The 13275-nt window shown below is 50.5% G+C and overlaps 1 protein-coding gene across 3 annotated transcripts; it reads right to left on the minus strand.

The window, feature by feature from the left end:
• Positions 1-1434: 1434 nt before the first annotated feature.
• GLYCTK (glycerate kinase) lies at positions 1435-4355 on the minus strand. 3 transcript variants are annotated; one of them, XM_008572561.1, is made up of 5 exons: positions 3979-4355; positions 3593-3744; positions 2792-2967; positions 2141-2450; positions 1435-1664 (listed from the first exon to the last, which is right to left on the minus strand). In XM_008572561.1, exons 1-5 carry the CDS (start codon positions 4353-4355, stop codon positions 1576-1578), a joined length of 1104 nt encoding a protein of 367 aa, XP_008570783.1. In that variant the 3' UTR covers positions 1435-1575. The 3 variants fall into 3 exon arrangements, with proteins under 3 accessions (XP_008570783.1, XP_008570785.1, XP_008570784.1); XM_008572563.1 differs by having other exon boundaries at positions 1435-2450; XM_008572562.1 differs by lacking the exons at positions 1435-1664; positions 2792-2967 and having other exon boundaries at positions 2199-2450.
• Positions 4356-13275: the final 8920 nt, after the last annotated feature.

Consider the following 13275-nt stretch of genomic DNA (forward strand, 5'->3'; position numbering starts at 1 on the left):
GCTGCAGCAGTCAGCAGGGCTGGGCACCCTGCATAGTGAAAGCTTCCAGCTGGGCTGGGGAAAGCTTCAGGAGATAGAGGTGAGATAGATGCGAGGGCAGCAGGAACTTGAGCCAGGAACAGCCTGCCCTGAATGAGCCAGGTCCCCAGGTCACAAACCGTCCACAAGCTAGGTTATCCAGAGCCTTAGTGGGGAGGGCATGCCAGCCCTGGCCCAGAGCCCCTCACCACCCTCAGGGAGGAGGGGAGAGCTGGGGGAGAGGAAAGGCCTGCAGGAGCAGCCCCAGGCCTCGCTGTTCTCTATGGCTTTTTATTCCTATGTGATTCTACTGCTCACTCATATAGGGATTGGAGCCGTGGCGCACGGTGGGGACAGCCAGCGGAAGGCTTTGATACTGAGCAAGGGGGCCCAAATAGAATTGGGATAGTGGTGCCTACCTCCCAATCCAGGCTACTAGCCAGGCCGAGGGAGCCATTCCTCTGCTACTCTCCTCCCCACTCATCTCTCCTTCCACCAGCTGTTAACAGAGAAAGGGGCAAAGGGCTGCTGGACCCCATTACTGTTCTGACCCAACATCCCAGCAATGGAAACCCCCACTGAAAGGTTGGCACCAGGGCCTAGACTGTGTCCCTGGAAGAGTGGCTGAGGGAACTGGGAATGTTCAGCCTAGGAAAATGGGTTGGCACAAGGAAACAAGGCCCAGCATTCTTTGTGGGTGGGGATAGCCCTTGAATAAACAGAAGACTGGGAGGTGGTACAGATTTCAACTCAACCAAAGATGAAGTCTGTAACTAAGGGCTGTCCAAAGATGGAAGGGATGTCCTTGGTGGCAGATAGTAAAATCCACCTAACAAGGCACACAGGCAGAAGGCAGGCAGACAGTGGTAAAGTTGCCACAAGGGAGTCATGGTTGAGTGGGTGGCCAGTCACTTCTGGACCCAGACTGCAGCCCTTAAGCCTGTCATCTCTGGGATCTCTGCTTACGAATATCCAAGCTATCAGGAGCCAGGCTCAACCCTAACAGACTCTAGAGAGACAGACCCAGGATCCCATTTACATAAAACAAGTCCTGAGTGTGCCCAGCACCGAGAGAGGGGTGTGGGAAACTCCTGTCAAGTCCTGGCACTGTGCCTGCAGCCATACCACACTGTCCTTCTCCAGGGGCTCCCCTGTGAGTCTTTGCTTGGAAGGAAGACGCATGAAGAACCCATAGTGTGCTATTTTTATTTTCAGTCTTTCTTGCTTCACTCCACAGAAAAATCAGGCCAAAGGGCTCAGCAGAGGGGCTGCCCAGGGGAGAACAAGAATAAACTGGCCAAGAGGCTTGTCCTGGTCCTCAACGGTATCTGCTGCCATGTCAGAAAGTGGAGGTGGAGGGGAGCCCTCACATGCCAACATGGTTGGGAAGAACAGACATGGATCAGAGAGGCCCTGGGTGGGAGATATGAAGGCCAATGAAGCAGCCAGGGTCAAGAAGACGAGGGGCCCTAAGGCCTGGTGAGGCCCTGGGGACCAACCGTGGTCGGCCCTAGAATTCTGCCCTTATAGGCCTCCTCCGGAGTCCCAAAATGTGACCTATGCTATCACCAAGGTCGCAAGAACAGGAGGTGGGTGTCCATGACGTTGGTACCTGTCAGCCCTGTTCGCAACAGGTGTGTCCCACCCTGAAGGCGGCAGAAGAAGGTGTGCGAGTCATTGTGGGCTAGGAAAGTGGCCATGTCCAGGCCTTCTGCAGCAGCCTGGCTGGCAAGCTCAGGCGTGACCCAGGCTCCAGCAGCCTCTGTGGGCCCATCTTGCCCATCAGTGCCACCGCTCAAAAACAGCACATCAATGGGCCCCAGTGGCTGTCTTCCCAGCTCTGCCCCAACACGCAGGGCCAGTTCCTGGTTTCGGCCACCCTTGCCCGAGCCCTGCAGCTGCACTGTGGGCTCACCACCAGCCAGCAGGCAGACTGGGACCCTAGCTCCCGCCACAGCCTCCAGAGTCTCCTCTAGCTGCAGGTCTGTGAGCTGGAGCTCAGCTGCCAGCTCATGGAGTTTTGCAGCCTCCTCCTCAGAAGCCCTAGCCACGGATGGGGTGAGGTGGGTTCCAGCCACCCGGGCCAGCAGCCCATAGAACTGGGCCACGCTTTTCACATCACCCTGCATGGCTGCGCTCAGCACCATGGCCCTGTAGCCCAGCGCCTCAGCCTTCCGCTGGGCCTCAGCCAGTGCCAGCACATTGGAGCCAATGATCACATTGAGGACGTGACCACAGGTGTGTGGCCCACGGGGGTCAGAGTCAGCCCGAGCCAGCACAGTCTTCACGGAACGTGGCAGGGCAGCACGAAGGCCATAGTGATTGAGGATATGCAGGCAATCTTGCACGTTGTGGGCACTGGCCACAGTGGGGCCGCTGGCAATCACCTCCACAGGGTCCCCCACCACATCTGACAGGATCAGGCTCACCACCTGTGGAAGGATCACAGGGCAAAGCTCAGTCCCACCTTCTCTTCAGCCTATAGCCCATAAGGACAAACTGCCTCCGGAGTACCCATATACCCTCACACCATCAGGTGCATTTCCTCACCCATTTCTAAGCCCTCTCAGGTGGGATCACAGAACATCTGGCCACACAGACTCAGCCTAACCCTCTCTGGGCACCCCCACCCTTGACATTACTCAGACAGCCTTTGGTCTCTCATACCAATCCCCTGCCAATTTCTCTGCTGTTCTAGGCTTTCATCTCTCTGGAACATGTAAGTCTGGCTCCACCAGCCCAAGGCAGACTAGGAAAGAAGCAACTCACGCACCTGAGCAGGGTAGGCAGCTTGAGCCAGTCCCCCACCCTTAAGCTGGGACAGAGCCTTCCGGATAGTGTTCAGCTCCTGGATGGTGGCTCCGCGGGCTGCCAGCAGCTTGGTGAGCATCTGCTTCTCCTCCAGTGTGACAGGTGGGATGGGGGCGGGCAGTAGGGCTGAGCCCCCACCTGTAGAGATAGTGAGCATGTCAGGCAGAGGAGACATTCCAACCCAGGGAACCAGGCAAGCAGTGGTGGACAAACCCACATTAGGGAAGGAGGGCTAGAGAGGTGGTGTTAGGGTGCCCCCGTGTGGACATGCAGTGTGTGTGCACAGTCACCACACCCAGGCTACCTGAGGTTGTCCCCTGCCTTGGGGTACCCCAGATTCTAGCAGGCAGTAGAAAAATTAATTATTCCTTAAGAGCTTGGAACAGGGGGAAGAGCAGGGGGAGACAGCAGAGGGCCTAGAGGAGGGTTCCATGGAGTCTGAAGACCTGGGTGACACTTATGCAGGCAGCAGCAACAGCAGTTATATTTTCTGAGGGTTTTGCTGATACACAAAGCCCTGCATTAAGTGCTCCCCATGCACCCTCTCACTGTCACCCAACAAGGTCAGTTTGTGGGGAGGACCCCACAGCTCAAGGAAGGCCAGACAACTGGCCCAAGACCATCCCAGGGGTCACCATCCAGGTTCCTCACTGCCTCCCTTGCTCCCAATTTTACTTTGTGGGGCTCAGACCTAATGTCCTGAAGACCTGATATTTGAAGCATCCCCCCTGCCAACTGTCTTGAGCCAATCTGGCACTCTCACCTGAGATGAGCACGAGCAGCAAGTCATCGGCTGTGAGTCCCTCAGCCAGCTGCCGGATGGCCAGTGCAGCCCGCAGCGCATCACGGTCTGGCAGGTTGTCCTCTGCACCCTCGAATACCTGGACACGGCTGTGGGGCTTCAGCAGCATCTCCCTGAGAAGGGAGAGAACAGACAGGAAAAGATGGGTTAGGCTACTCTCCTCCCACCTAATTTCTTAGCTGCAGAGGTGGAGGTGACATGAATGAGAATGCCCACTGACCCCCATGCTGGAGCCAGGCCAGATCCAGGAGAAAAGGGAAGCTGGTGAGGGAGGGAGGTCCTGATTCAGCCTGGGTCTGGGCTCAGGTTTCCCTCCAGATTGACAGCAGTCCCCCGTGGCTCCTTACCACTTGCTGGCGTGCTCCATGGCAGCACGAATCCCCTTGGGAATGCTGATCACACCTTGCACAAGGTGCTGGCCCAGTAACTCCTCAGCTGCAGCTGCCATACCCAGCACAGCCTTGCCAAAGCCCACGAGGTAGAGGTTTTGCCGCAGCTGAAAGCTCCGGTCCCGCACCTTCAGCTGTCTGCCACCAGGGTCCAAGGACAGTGCCCGGTGCAGCATGGGGCCCGGCAGCACAGCTCCCACAGCACTCTGAAACAACTGCTGTGCCTGTTCTGCCAAGGCCATGCCACTGGCCAGCCGGACCACTGGGCGCCTCAAGAGAAGTGGACGCAAGGGGGCTCGGGTCAAGCAGGGCAGGACCTGCAGGGCTGCAGCCATGCCCCACTGCTCTCAGCACCACCTGGCACCCATGGCTGCCTACAGGGGAGAAAGCATGAATGAGGCCGCTGCAAGGCTAAGGATAGGAGGCTCCACACAGCGACCCCTCTGAAGGCTCAGGACTGGGGAACACCACAGCTGCTGCTTCGAGAATAAGCCATCAGATAAACCAAGGAGACTTCCTGAAGCCCACGGCTGCCTGATCTCACTCCGGTCCTTGGAGCCCAGCCCTGCCACCCAGCCACGTCCTCCTCTTCTGCAGACCACAAGCTGGCCCGCTAGACACTCTGCTCCAAGTCCAAAGTTCTTGTTAGCTGAGCCCTCCTCCTAGGTCACCCCCTGCAGCTGGGAGTTAATGATTGACATAGGGAGTAACTTATATCAGTGGGCTCCCACCCCACCCCTTTCCCACCTCCTGCACTTCTGAGCTCTCGCCCGGTGGCAATGCCCCTTTCTGGCACTCCTTCCTTGCCTCTTTACCCCCTCTGCTGCTAGGAGGCTGTTGGCTATACCACTAGTTGACCCCCAGCCTGCTCTATTTCATTATCTTGTGGGACTCAGCTGGGGAGCCTGGGAACACTGGGTCTGTGTGGAGAGGCTGCAGGCTCACCAGGGCACTGACAGGCTAGGCCCGGAGCACATCCACAGGGCATATGCCTGAGGAATCCCAGAACTCACGGCCAGGCCAGCAAGAGGTTCAGCTTAAAATCAGGAGTGGCAGCAAAGTCTGGCTCATGGTAGAACCTTAGGGAAATCCCCAGACACCAAATGAGGCCTGGTGCCATGGGGCCTAATCTGTAAGATAAAAAAGGATGCCCTTCCACCAACACAGCAGGCAAGACCCACTCCTGCCCAGAACACCCCTTCTGGCTCCAAGATAACAAAACAAGCCCTGGGTCACACCACCCACACTAGTGAGAGCCCAGTGGCTGGAGCAGGCCAAAGGCCAGGCTCACATAGCTGAGCCCAAATAATCATTTTCCTCACTGGGCAGAGTAAAAACTAGAAAAGCTTTGAGGTGAAGGTCAGGAAGCTGTAGAGAAGTTTAGGGACAATAAATCTCCAAAGAGTTCATCTGTTGGGCCGGCCCGGTGGCGCACTCAGTAGAGTGCGGCACTTGGGAGCACAGCGGTGCTCCCGCCGAGGGTTCGGATCCCATATAGAGACCGGTCCGCTCACTGGTTGAGCGTGGTGCGGGCGCGACACAGAGGGTTGTGATCCTGTTGCCGGTCACGAAAAAAGACATAAAGGAAAAAAAAAAAAAGAGTTCATCTGTTGGGCCGGCCCGGTGGCGCACTCAGTAGAGTGCGGCACTTGGGAGCACAGCGGTGCTCCCGCCGAGGGTTCGGATCCCATATAGAGACCGGTCCGCTCACTGGTTGAGCGTGGTGCGGGCGCGACACAGAGGGTTGTGATCCTGTTGCCGGTCACGAAAAAAGACATAAAGGAAAAAAAAAAAAAGAGTTCATCTGTTAAAAGGCATCTACTTTAATAAATGCCTACCATAAATACTGCAAGATGACTGCATCAGCAAGTGTGGATCCAGCAGGGGAAGGAAACTGGGAATTGGTGTTTCAGCTCTACCACAGGTTTTCTGAGTGGCAGGGACACCTCCATTTCTCTTACTGGGCCTCATCTGCAAAATGAGAGGTGGGGTGAGATTAAGATTACTGCTTTCCCCTTGACATCTCAGGCTCTCTGATACCTTCCACTGTGACACAGAAAACCCCAAATGCCAATGGGTATCCCATACCCAAATAACATGGCAACTTCTAGACCTTGGCCATTTAGTCTATCCGAGTCTCAGCTTCCCATTAAGAGATTAGCCCTGCCTGTCTCCTGTTGTGAAAGGGAACAGAGATCACCACCATGGAGACTCTGAAAATAAGCCCAGCTCTTGCCAGGGATACCCCTGAGGCTTGCCCATTAGGCCTGGAGCTAAAAGAGTCTCAGTACCTGAAACAGCTGATTCTTATAGCCTGCGTGAACTTTTTTCCCATTTCCCAGATGGACAAAGGCCTACAGGATCCCAGCCTTGCTAGCAGATACCAGGGCCCAGATGGGAGGCCGCTCAAAGCTAAGGTTGCCAGATAATTACAGGACGTCCAGTTAAATTTGAATTTCAGTGCTGGCTGGTTAGCTCAGTTAGAGTGCAGCGTTGTAATACCAAGCAAGGTCAACGGTTTGTGTTCCACACACACACACACATGAATTTCATGTACACAAGTAACTTTTCAGTATAAGTATGTCCCATACAATATTTAGGATATACCTACACTAAAAATTATTTGTCATTTATATGAAATTCAAATTGGACTGGTCGCCCTGTAGTTTTATTTGCTAAATCCTCCAACTCTACTTAGGACACTGTCTCTCCTAAACTTCGGAACGCAAAACGCAGAAATACCAAGAAAATCTGTCTTGACCCCTGCCAAGCACCAAGCAGGGCCGGCACCATTTCCGGTTTCCTCCGGTCCGCTTCCAGGAAGTGACGTCATCATCAGGCCTGGGCTCCGGCCTTCGCGAGGAAATGGCTGACGCTCAATGCACAGTGACTTGAGAAATAAGGGCCTGCTGCCGCCAGGGCCCGCCGTCACCCTGCCCAAGGACTGCTTCCGAAGGCTATGCGGGCTCCTGCGGCGCGGACTCACTGCCCCACAGCTCCGAGCGTGGCTTCCAAAGCTACAGACCGGAAGTACTCGCGGGTGGGCGGGGCGGAATCCGGAAGTGTGGGGTGGATGCCAGGTGCGAGCTCTGGCGGGAGGGGCCGCTGGGGAAGCCGGAGGCCGGATTAGGTCGCTGCATCTCCGCTGCCGGCCGAGCGACCTGGAAGGAGTTACCTTCAGGCCTGTTTTCTCATCTCTACAATGGGGGTAATAATTCTCGCCTCACCGGATTGCAATAATCAATCCCCTTCTTTATCCTGTACGATCCAGTCAGTCACCAAATACACCCCGAGCTCCTGTTAGGTACCAGGCACTGGGCTGCACAAGTGGACTGACAGTCACTGCTTCCCCACCACCCACCCCTTCTGCAGCCAGATGAAGTTTCCTCGCTCCTTCCGATGGCTATAATCCCACAATAGCTCATTGGTATTCCTCCCTCTTGCCCATGGGCCACCATATACAGTTTTGGCTCAGCAAGAGAGTTCTTTCCCGTGATCCTCGAACACACAAGTTGCGTGTAAACACGAATGACACTGGGCTTTCTTCGCTGTCTCTGCTCTCACCCTGTGCCCGCTGGGCTTGATGCCTTCCCACATTCATAAGACAAGTCCTGACCAGACTCCAAAATCAGAAGAGTACACCGTTTTTACTGATGTATTTTGGGAGAGATGGGGAAGGGAGTTGCATCATAGATCACACGGCCGACTTACTAAAAGTCTTTTAAAAAACATTTCTGCCCACCCACTCCCTTCGGCAGTTGCTGCATTCTCTCCATGATCTCCAAACCACGCTCTGCCCTTGTCATGAACTACTCACTGCCACCTACTTACAGCTCTCCCTGGATTTTTCTTTCCCTTTATAATAGAGGAACTTTTAGTCCCTCTCCCAAATGATTTCCCACTCCATCAAAACAAAGGCATCTTGTGGAGGATCTGCCGCCTTTAATGTGGAGAAGATTGTAAACCCCTAGAATTTCATAGTTTTTCTTTGCTTATAGTAAGCTGTCTTCAACCATTCATGCATTTATCTATTCCTGCATCACTCAACAGACATTTCCTGAGTGCCTTCTATGTGAACCAAATGCTGTTGCTGCTCGGATGAGTAAGAAGTGTTATTTTAGGTTAGGAAACTTAATCTGCTTTTCTGATTACCATTCTACACTGCTATTGGGAGTGTAAATTTGATTACCTCTCTCATTGTTTACTGACAAACTCTTATAAACAGACACCATTTATTGTCCCAGGAGACTAATTGTACCCATTTTTTAATCCCCCATTGCAACTCACAAGATGCATTTAAGAATAGCAAGGTTTAGATGCCCACTGGATTGTGAACTCCTGGAAGGTGGTGACTTGGTCTAACTCATATTTGTATTTCTACTTCCCTGCATATGATCAGGCACAAATAGAAGCTGGAATTTATTTATTTATTTTTTTAAAGATGACCGGTAAGGGGATCTTAACCCTTGACTTGGTGTTGTCAGCACCACGCTCAGCCAATGAGCGAACCAACCATCCCTATATGGGATCTGAATCTGGATCCTTTGTGTTATCAGCACCACACTCTCCCGAGTGAGCCACAGGCCGGCCCAAAGCTGGAATTTCTTTTTCCTTTTCTTTATAAATGAATTAACAGGAGAACACTGAAGTGCTGAGCTGCAAAGTGCTAAGACCCTAGGTGGAAAGGATTTCACTAAAGGAAAAGAGTGGTGGTGAGTAGAAGGAGAAGGCTTCGTGAAGCAGTGGAATTTAGGTCTGCAAAAATAATTAGGCTTCTCAGAATGCTTATACATTCCTTGATAGTGGGAATAAATATATGTCTAAGTCTTTTTAGAGTACGCTTGGCAATAAGTATCAATAGCAAAAATTTGACAGGCAATTTCACTCCAATTAAATAAATCAGCCTATGGATAAAGACGGTGTAGAGCAGGAAAATCTTTTCCTCTACCCTCTTAGGTTCAGTGGCTGGGGCCCTATATATTAAACTCACAAGATAGATAAACTGGAGAAGAAGCTTTATTTCATATGCATATGGAGGGCCTTACAGAAAGGAAGTGAACCCCAAAGAAGGGAAAGCTTATATGCCATTTTAACAAGGAGTGATAAATTGTGGAGACCTAATAAGTCAAAAAGAGGGTTGAGCTTCAAGGGGCAATTAATTGTGGGAAAGTAAATATATGGGGGATACTGTTGGAAGATAAGGGTTGTTTTAGTAAGGTAGGGTGGGTGTGTTAGTCCATTTCTGTTGTTTATAACAAAATACTTGGAACTGGATAATTTTTAAGAAAATGAAATTTAAGGGCCGGCCCGTGGCTCACTCGGTAGAGTGCGGTGCTGATAACACCAAGGCCGCGGGTTCGGATCCTATATAGGGATGGCCGAGAGGCTGGGAAGTCCACAGTGCAGGGAACACATCTGGTGAAGGTGGTGGTGGTGGCGACAGTGAGGCAGGGTATCACATTGCAAAATGGCATGGCAGAGCAGAGAGAGCAAGAGAGACTAACCTCATGCACTCTCTTTTTAAAGCCCTCAGAACCATCTCATGACCACCATTTTTAATCCATTCATTATGGCACGGACCTCTTCAAGGCCCCACCTTTCAATTACCATAATAGGATTTCCCACCCTCTTCACACTGTCACAGTGGTGGTCAAGTTTTGTGGGGACACTCAATCCAAGGGAGTAGATTTGTACAGATTCATCTCACCTGGGTGATTCTCTGTCTCCAGTGATAAGAATGTATTCCTAGGACTTCCTGGTACAGGGAGGCCACCTTTCTCAAGGAAAATTTATGTCCTGCTTTTAGGTTGAAAGGGGGAGGGCAGGGAGTCCTTCCTGCATCTGCTTTTTCCTGAATGCTTTCAGCTCAAAATAACTTTTCTACCAATGTAGCATATTTTGGAGTGGCATACTGTGATCCCCTTCAATTGACATGAAGAAATATACAGCCTAGAGATTTTATGAGTGTAAAGCAACCTAAATATCCATTGACAAGAATTTATATAAGGAAATAATATTTCTAAACAGACATTTAAAATATTACTAATACTGTTAAGGCAACATACATGTTACTTTTTTTAGGTGCTATTTTATGAGTAAAAAACTGTCAAAAAGGCTATTTAATTAAATGTAGAATATAAGCTTTCCCTGTTATTCAAGCAAGCTGAAGGAAAGAAGGTGATGGGGGTGGAGGAGAGTTTACTGAATGTATTCATTCAAGTGAAACTTTACTTTGAACATTCCCTTTCCCTGTTATAGCAAAGAGGAGGTGATTGCTGGTTACCACCTTAAAATCTACAGTAAAAATGAAGTATTGATTTGATTGTTTATGCAAAACTTGAGATAACTCAGAGGGTGTCAATCATCAACTCCAGACTCAATGCAGCTGTCCCTCAGGAGGTGCTCCTGGTCTCTGTGGCCTCCCTCCACTTGTCATTGACATCCTGAACCTTGGAGTTAAGAACTCTTTGTCTGCTCAGCCTCCTCTTCCTTACCTTTCATCCCCTAATGCCTCATAGAGTTTGCACCAGCTTGTGCAGCACCTGCCACAAAGGGTTTCAAAGGGCTAAGGGGTGGAAGAGCTCCTTTGGAGGGCTTCCAGGGTCAGTTCTGCAGTGAGCTTTCAGCAAAGTCACCCCACCACCACCCAGCCTTTGGCTGTGAAGTCTTGGATATTTCTCCATGGCAGCTCTAGTGCTAGGATGGAGTTGTGCAGGATTGCACAGTGGCAGGGTAGAGTCGAGGTGTGTCTGTAAGCAAAGCCTCTAAAACAAAGCTATTTTTCTTGGAAGCAGTGGTAGGGCAGAGTATAAACAACTCACCCAGAAACAGCTCAGCTATGACCAGACAAGTAACTGATGAGGAAGGAACACAAAAGTAGTGTATGTTGGAATGTGGGAAAAGGTTTTTAAGCATTTGGAAGTAGTTCTACTGTTTTAGAGGTAGGCCCTTTGGCTGTAGGCAGTTCCTCCTGGCTCCAGGCAATCAAGGCTTATCTGGAAGTTCCCATACCCTCCTTCCAGAACAAGAAGGCATTGTTTACCAACAATGGACTTTGTTCAGTGTGAATGGTTATTTGCTACTTGCCCTGGAAACAGCTGGAGCTTTCCAGTAGGGAAACTGTGTGAATCCAGACTCTAGCGCTTGCTTACTGGCTATGTGACCTTGAGAAAGTTACTTAAGCACTCAGAACCTTAGAATCTTCATTAAAATGGAGTTAAGAGCATTGAATAACATGTTACAAGTGCATGCAGAAAGGTTCAAAGTTGTGGCTGTACTATTCCTGGGCTGGGCTAGCTTCACAGGTGTGTGACCTGTGCAGTCACACAGGAAACCATGGTAAGAAGGGCCCAGCACTTGGTTTAATATTCTGTTATTGCCATCTTGAGATTCTTAACAATTTTTCAACAAGGGAACCATTTTTTAAATTTTGTACTGGGCCCCACAAATATGTAGTTGGTCTTGCTACCAGGGGAAGATGCCTTCCTTTCATCCAGGTCACCTATTCCTGGAGTCTCAGGATCTCTCTGAAGGATTCCAGTAAGTGGATATATGTCAGCAGTGCCAGTGCTGCACACTGGGGGAGGGGGAGGTAGCACTCTGGTTCCCAGGAGGCTGTAATGATAAAGTCTGAGCTCCCTTGCTATGACAGGTATGTATGTCCTCAGCCAGGTGGCCAGGAGAAACTGCCTAAGCAGTTCCTTCTAAGCAAGCAGCTTAGAAACCCCAGGCTCAGCTCATTCAGTAGCACCCCTGGAAGGCCACTTTGATTGAGTCTTCCACAGTTGACCCTTGTGGGAAACTGCAGTTTGTAATTCAGAACTAGTAGAAGCTCCAGGAATTGATAATGAAATCATCCACTAGTTCCTTGCCATATTAAAAATCAAATGTTCTAATCTTTTAAAATGCTTTTAAGCATATATTAATTTGATCATCAGGGGAAAAAAAATAAGAAACCAATAGAAAATATGTTTAAATGAATAAAACCATTGCTGAGGTTGCCTTTAACTCCATAAAAGATGTGGTAATTTTGGGCCGAGCCCGCGGCGCACTCGGGAGAGTGCGGTGCTGGGAGTGCAGCAGCGCTCCCGCCGCGGGTTCGGATCCTACATAGGGATGACAGGTGCGCTCACAGCGCTCACTGGCTGAGCTCAGTGCGGCCGGTCTCAAAAAGGACAAAAAAAAATGATGTGGTAATTTCAATTTGATGTAAAATATTACCTCCACTCAGGGCCTTCACAGAGCATTTATTTCCTGTTGGTGGTCAGTGAAATGAAGCATTCATTTAGTAAATCAAGCAATTTGTCGGGTATGAAGTGGTTATGTGTGAACTGCGTAACAGTTCAGTTTCAGTTTCAGACAACTGAAACATGCTATACAAAATTACCATGGGTTGCAATTATGTTCCAACATTCTTGCTTTTCCTCTTTGGCAATTATGCTCACACACACATTCTTCCCAAAGAAGAGCGTCACCTGATTCTAGTTATTCTGAGGACTCCTGTAAGAAGTTAAAGAAGCCCCACTGTAGGGCCGGCCCGTGGCTCACTCGGGAGAGTGCGGTGCTGATAACACCAAGGCCACGGGTTCGGATCCCATATAGGGATGGCCAGTTAGCTCACTGGGTGAGCATGGGATGGCCAGTTAGCTCACTGGGTGAGCATGGGATGGCCAGTTAGCTCACTGGGTGAGCATGGGATGGCCAGTTAGCTCACTGGGTGAGCATGGGATGGCCAGTTAGCTCACTGGGTGAGCATGGGATGGCCAGTTAGCTCACTGGGTGAGCATGGGATGGCCAGTTAGCTCACTGGGTGAGCATGGGATGGCCAGTTAGCTCACTGGGTGAGCATGGGATGGCCAGTTAGCTCACTGGGTGAGCATGGGATGGCCAGTTAGCTCACTGGGTGAGCATGGGATGGCCAGTTAGCTCACTGGGTGAGCATGGGATGGCCAGTTAGCTCACTGGGTGAGCGTGGTGCTGACAACACCAAGTCAAGGGTTAAGATCCCCTTACCGGTCATCTTAAAAAAAAAAAAATGATTGTATAGATCTATATTTATTTACATGGAAGATGTTCTTCATAGTATTATATGAAAAGGATAGGTTATAAATAATGTATTATGAACCCATTAAAATATTTCAGGGAAAAAATATGAAAAGTTCTACATCAGAATGGTAAATTTGGGGGAAGGGGGAGAGAGGGGGGGAAAGGAGGAATTGGTAAAGGGATATGAAAATCAACTACATTGTATATTGA

This window comes from Galeopterus variegatus, unplaced genomic scaffold, assembly GCF_000696425.1.
Source record: "Galeopterus variegatus unplaced genomic scaffold, G_variegatus-3.0.2 Scaffold806, whole genome shotgun sequence".
Classification (NCBI taxonomy): domain Eukaryota; kingdom Metazoa; phylum Chordata; class Mammalia; order Dermoptera; family Cynocephalidae; genus Galeopterus; species Galeopterus variegatus.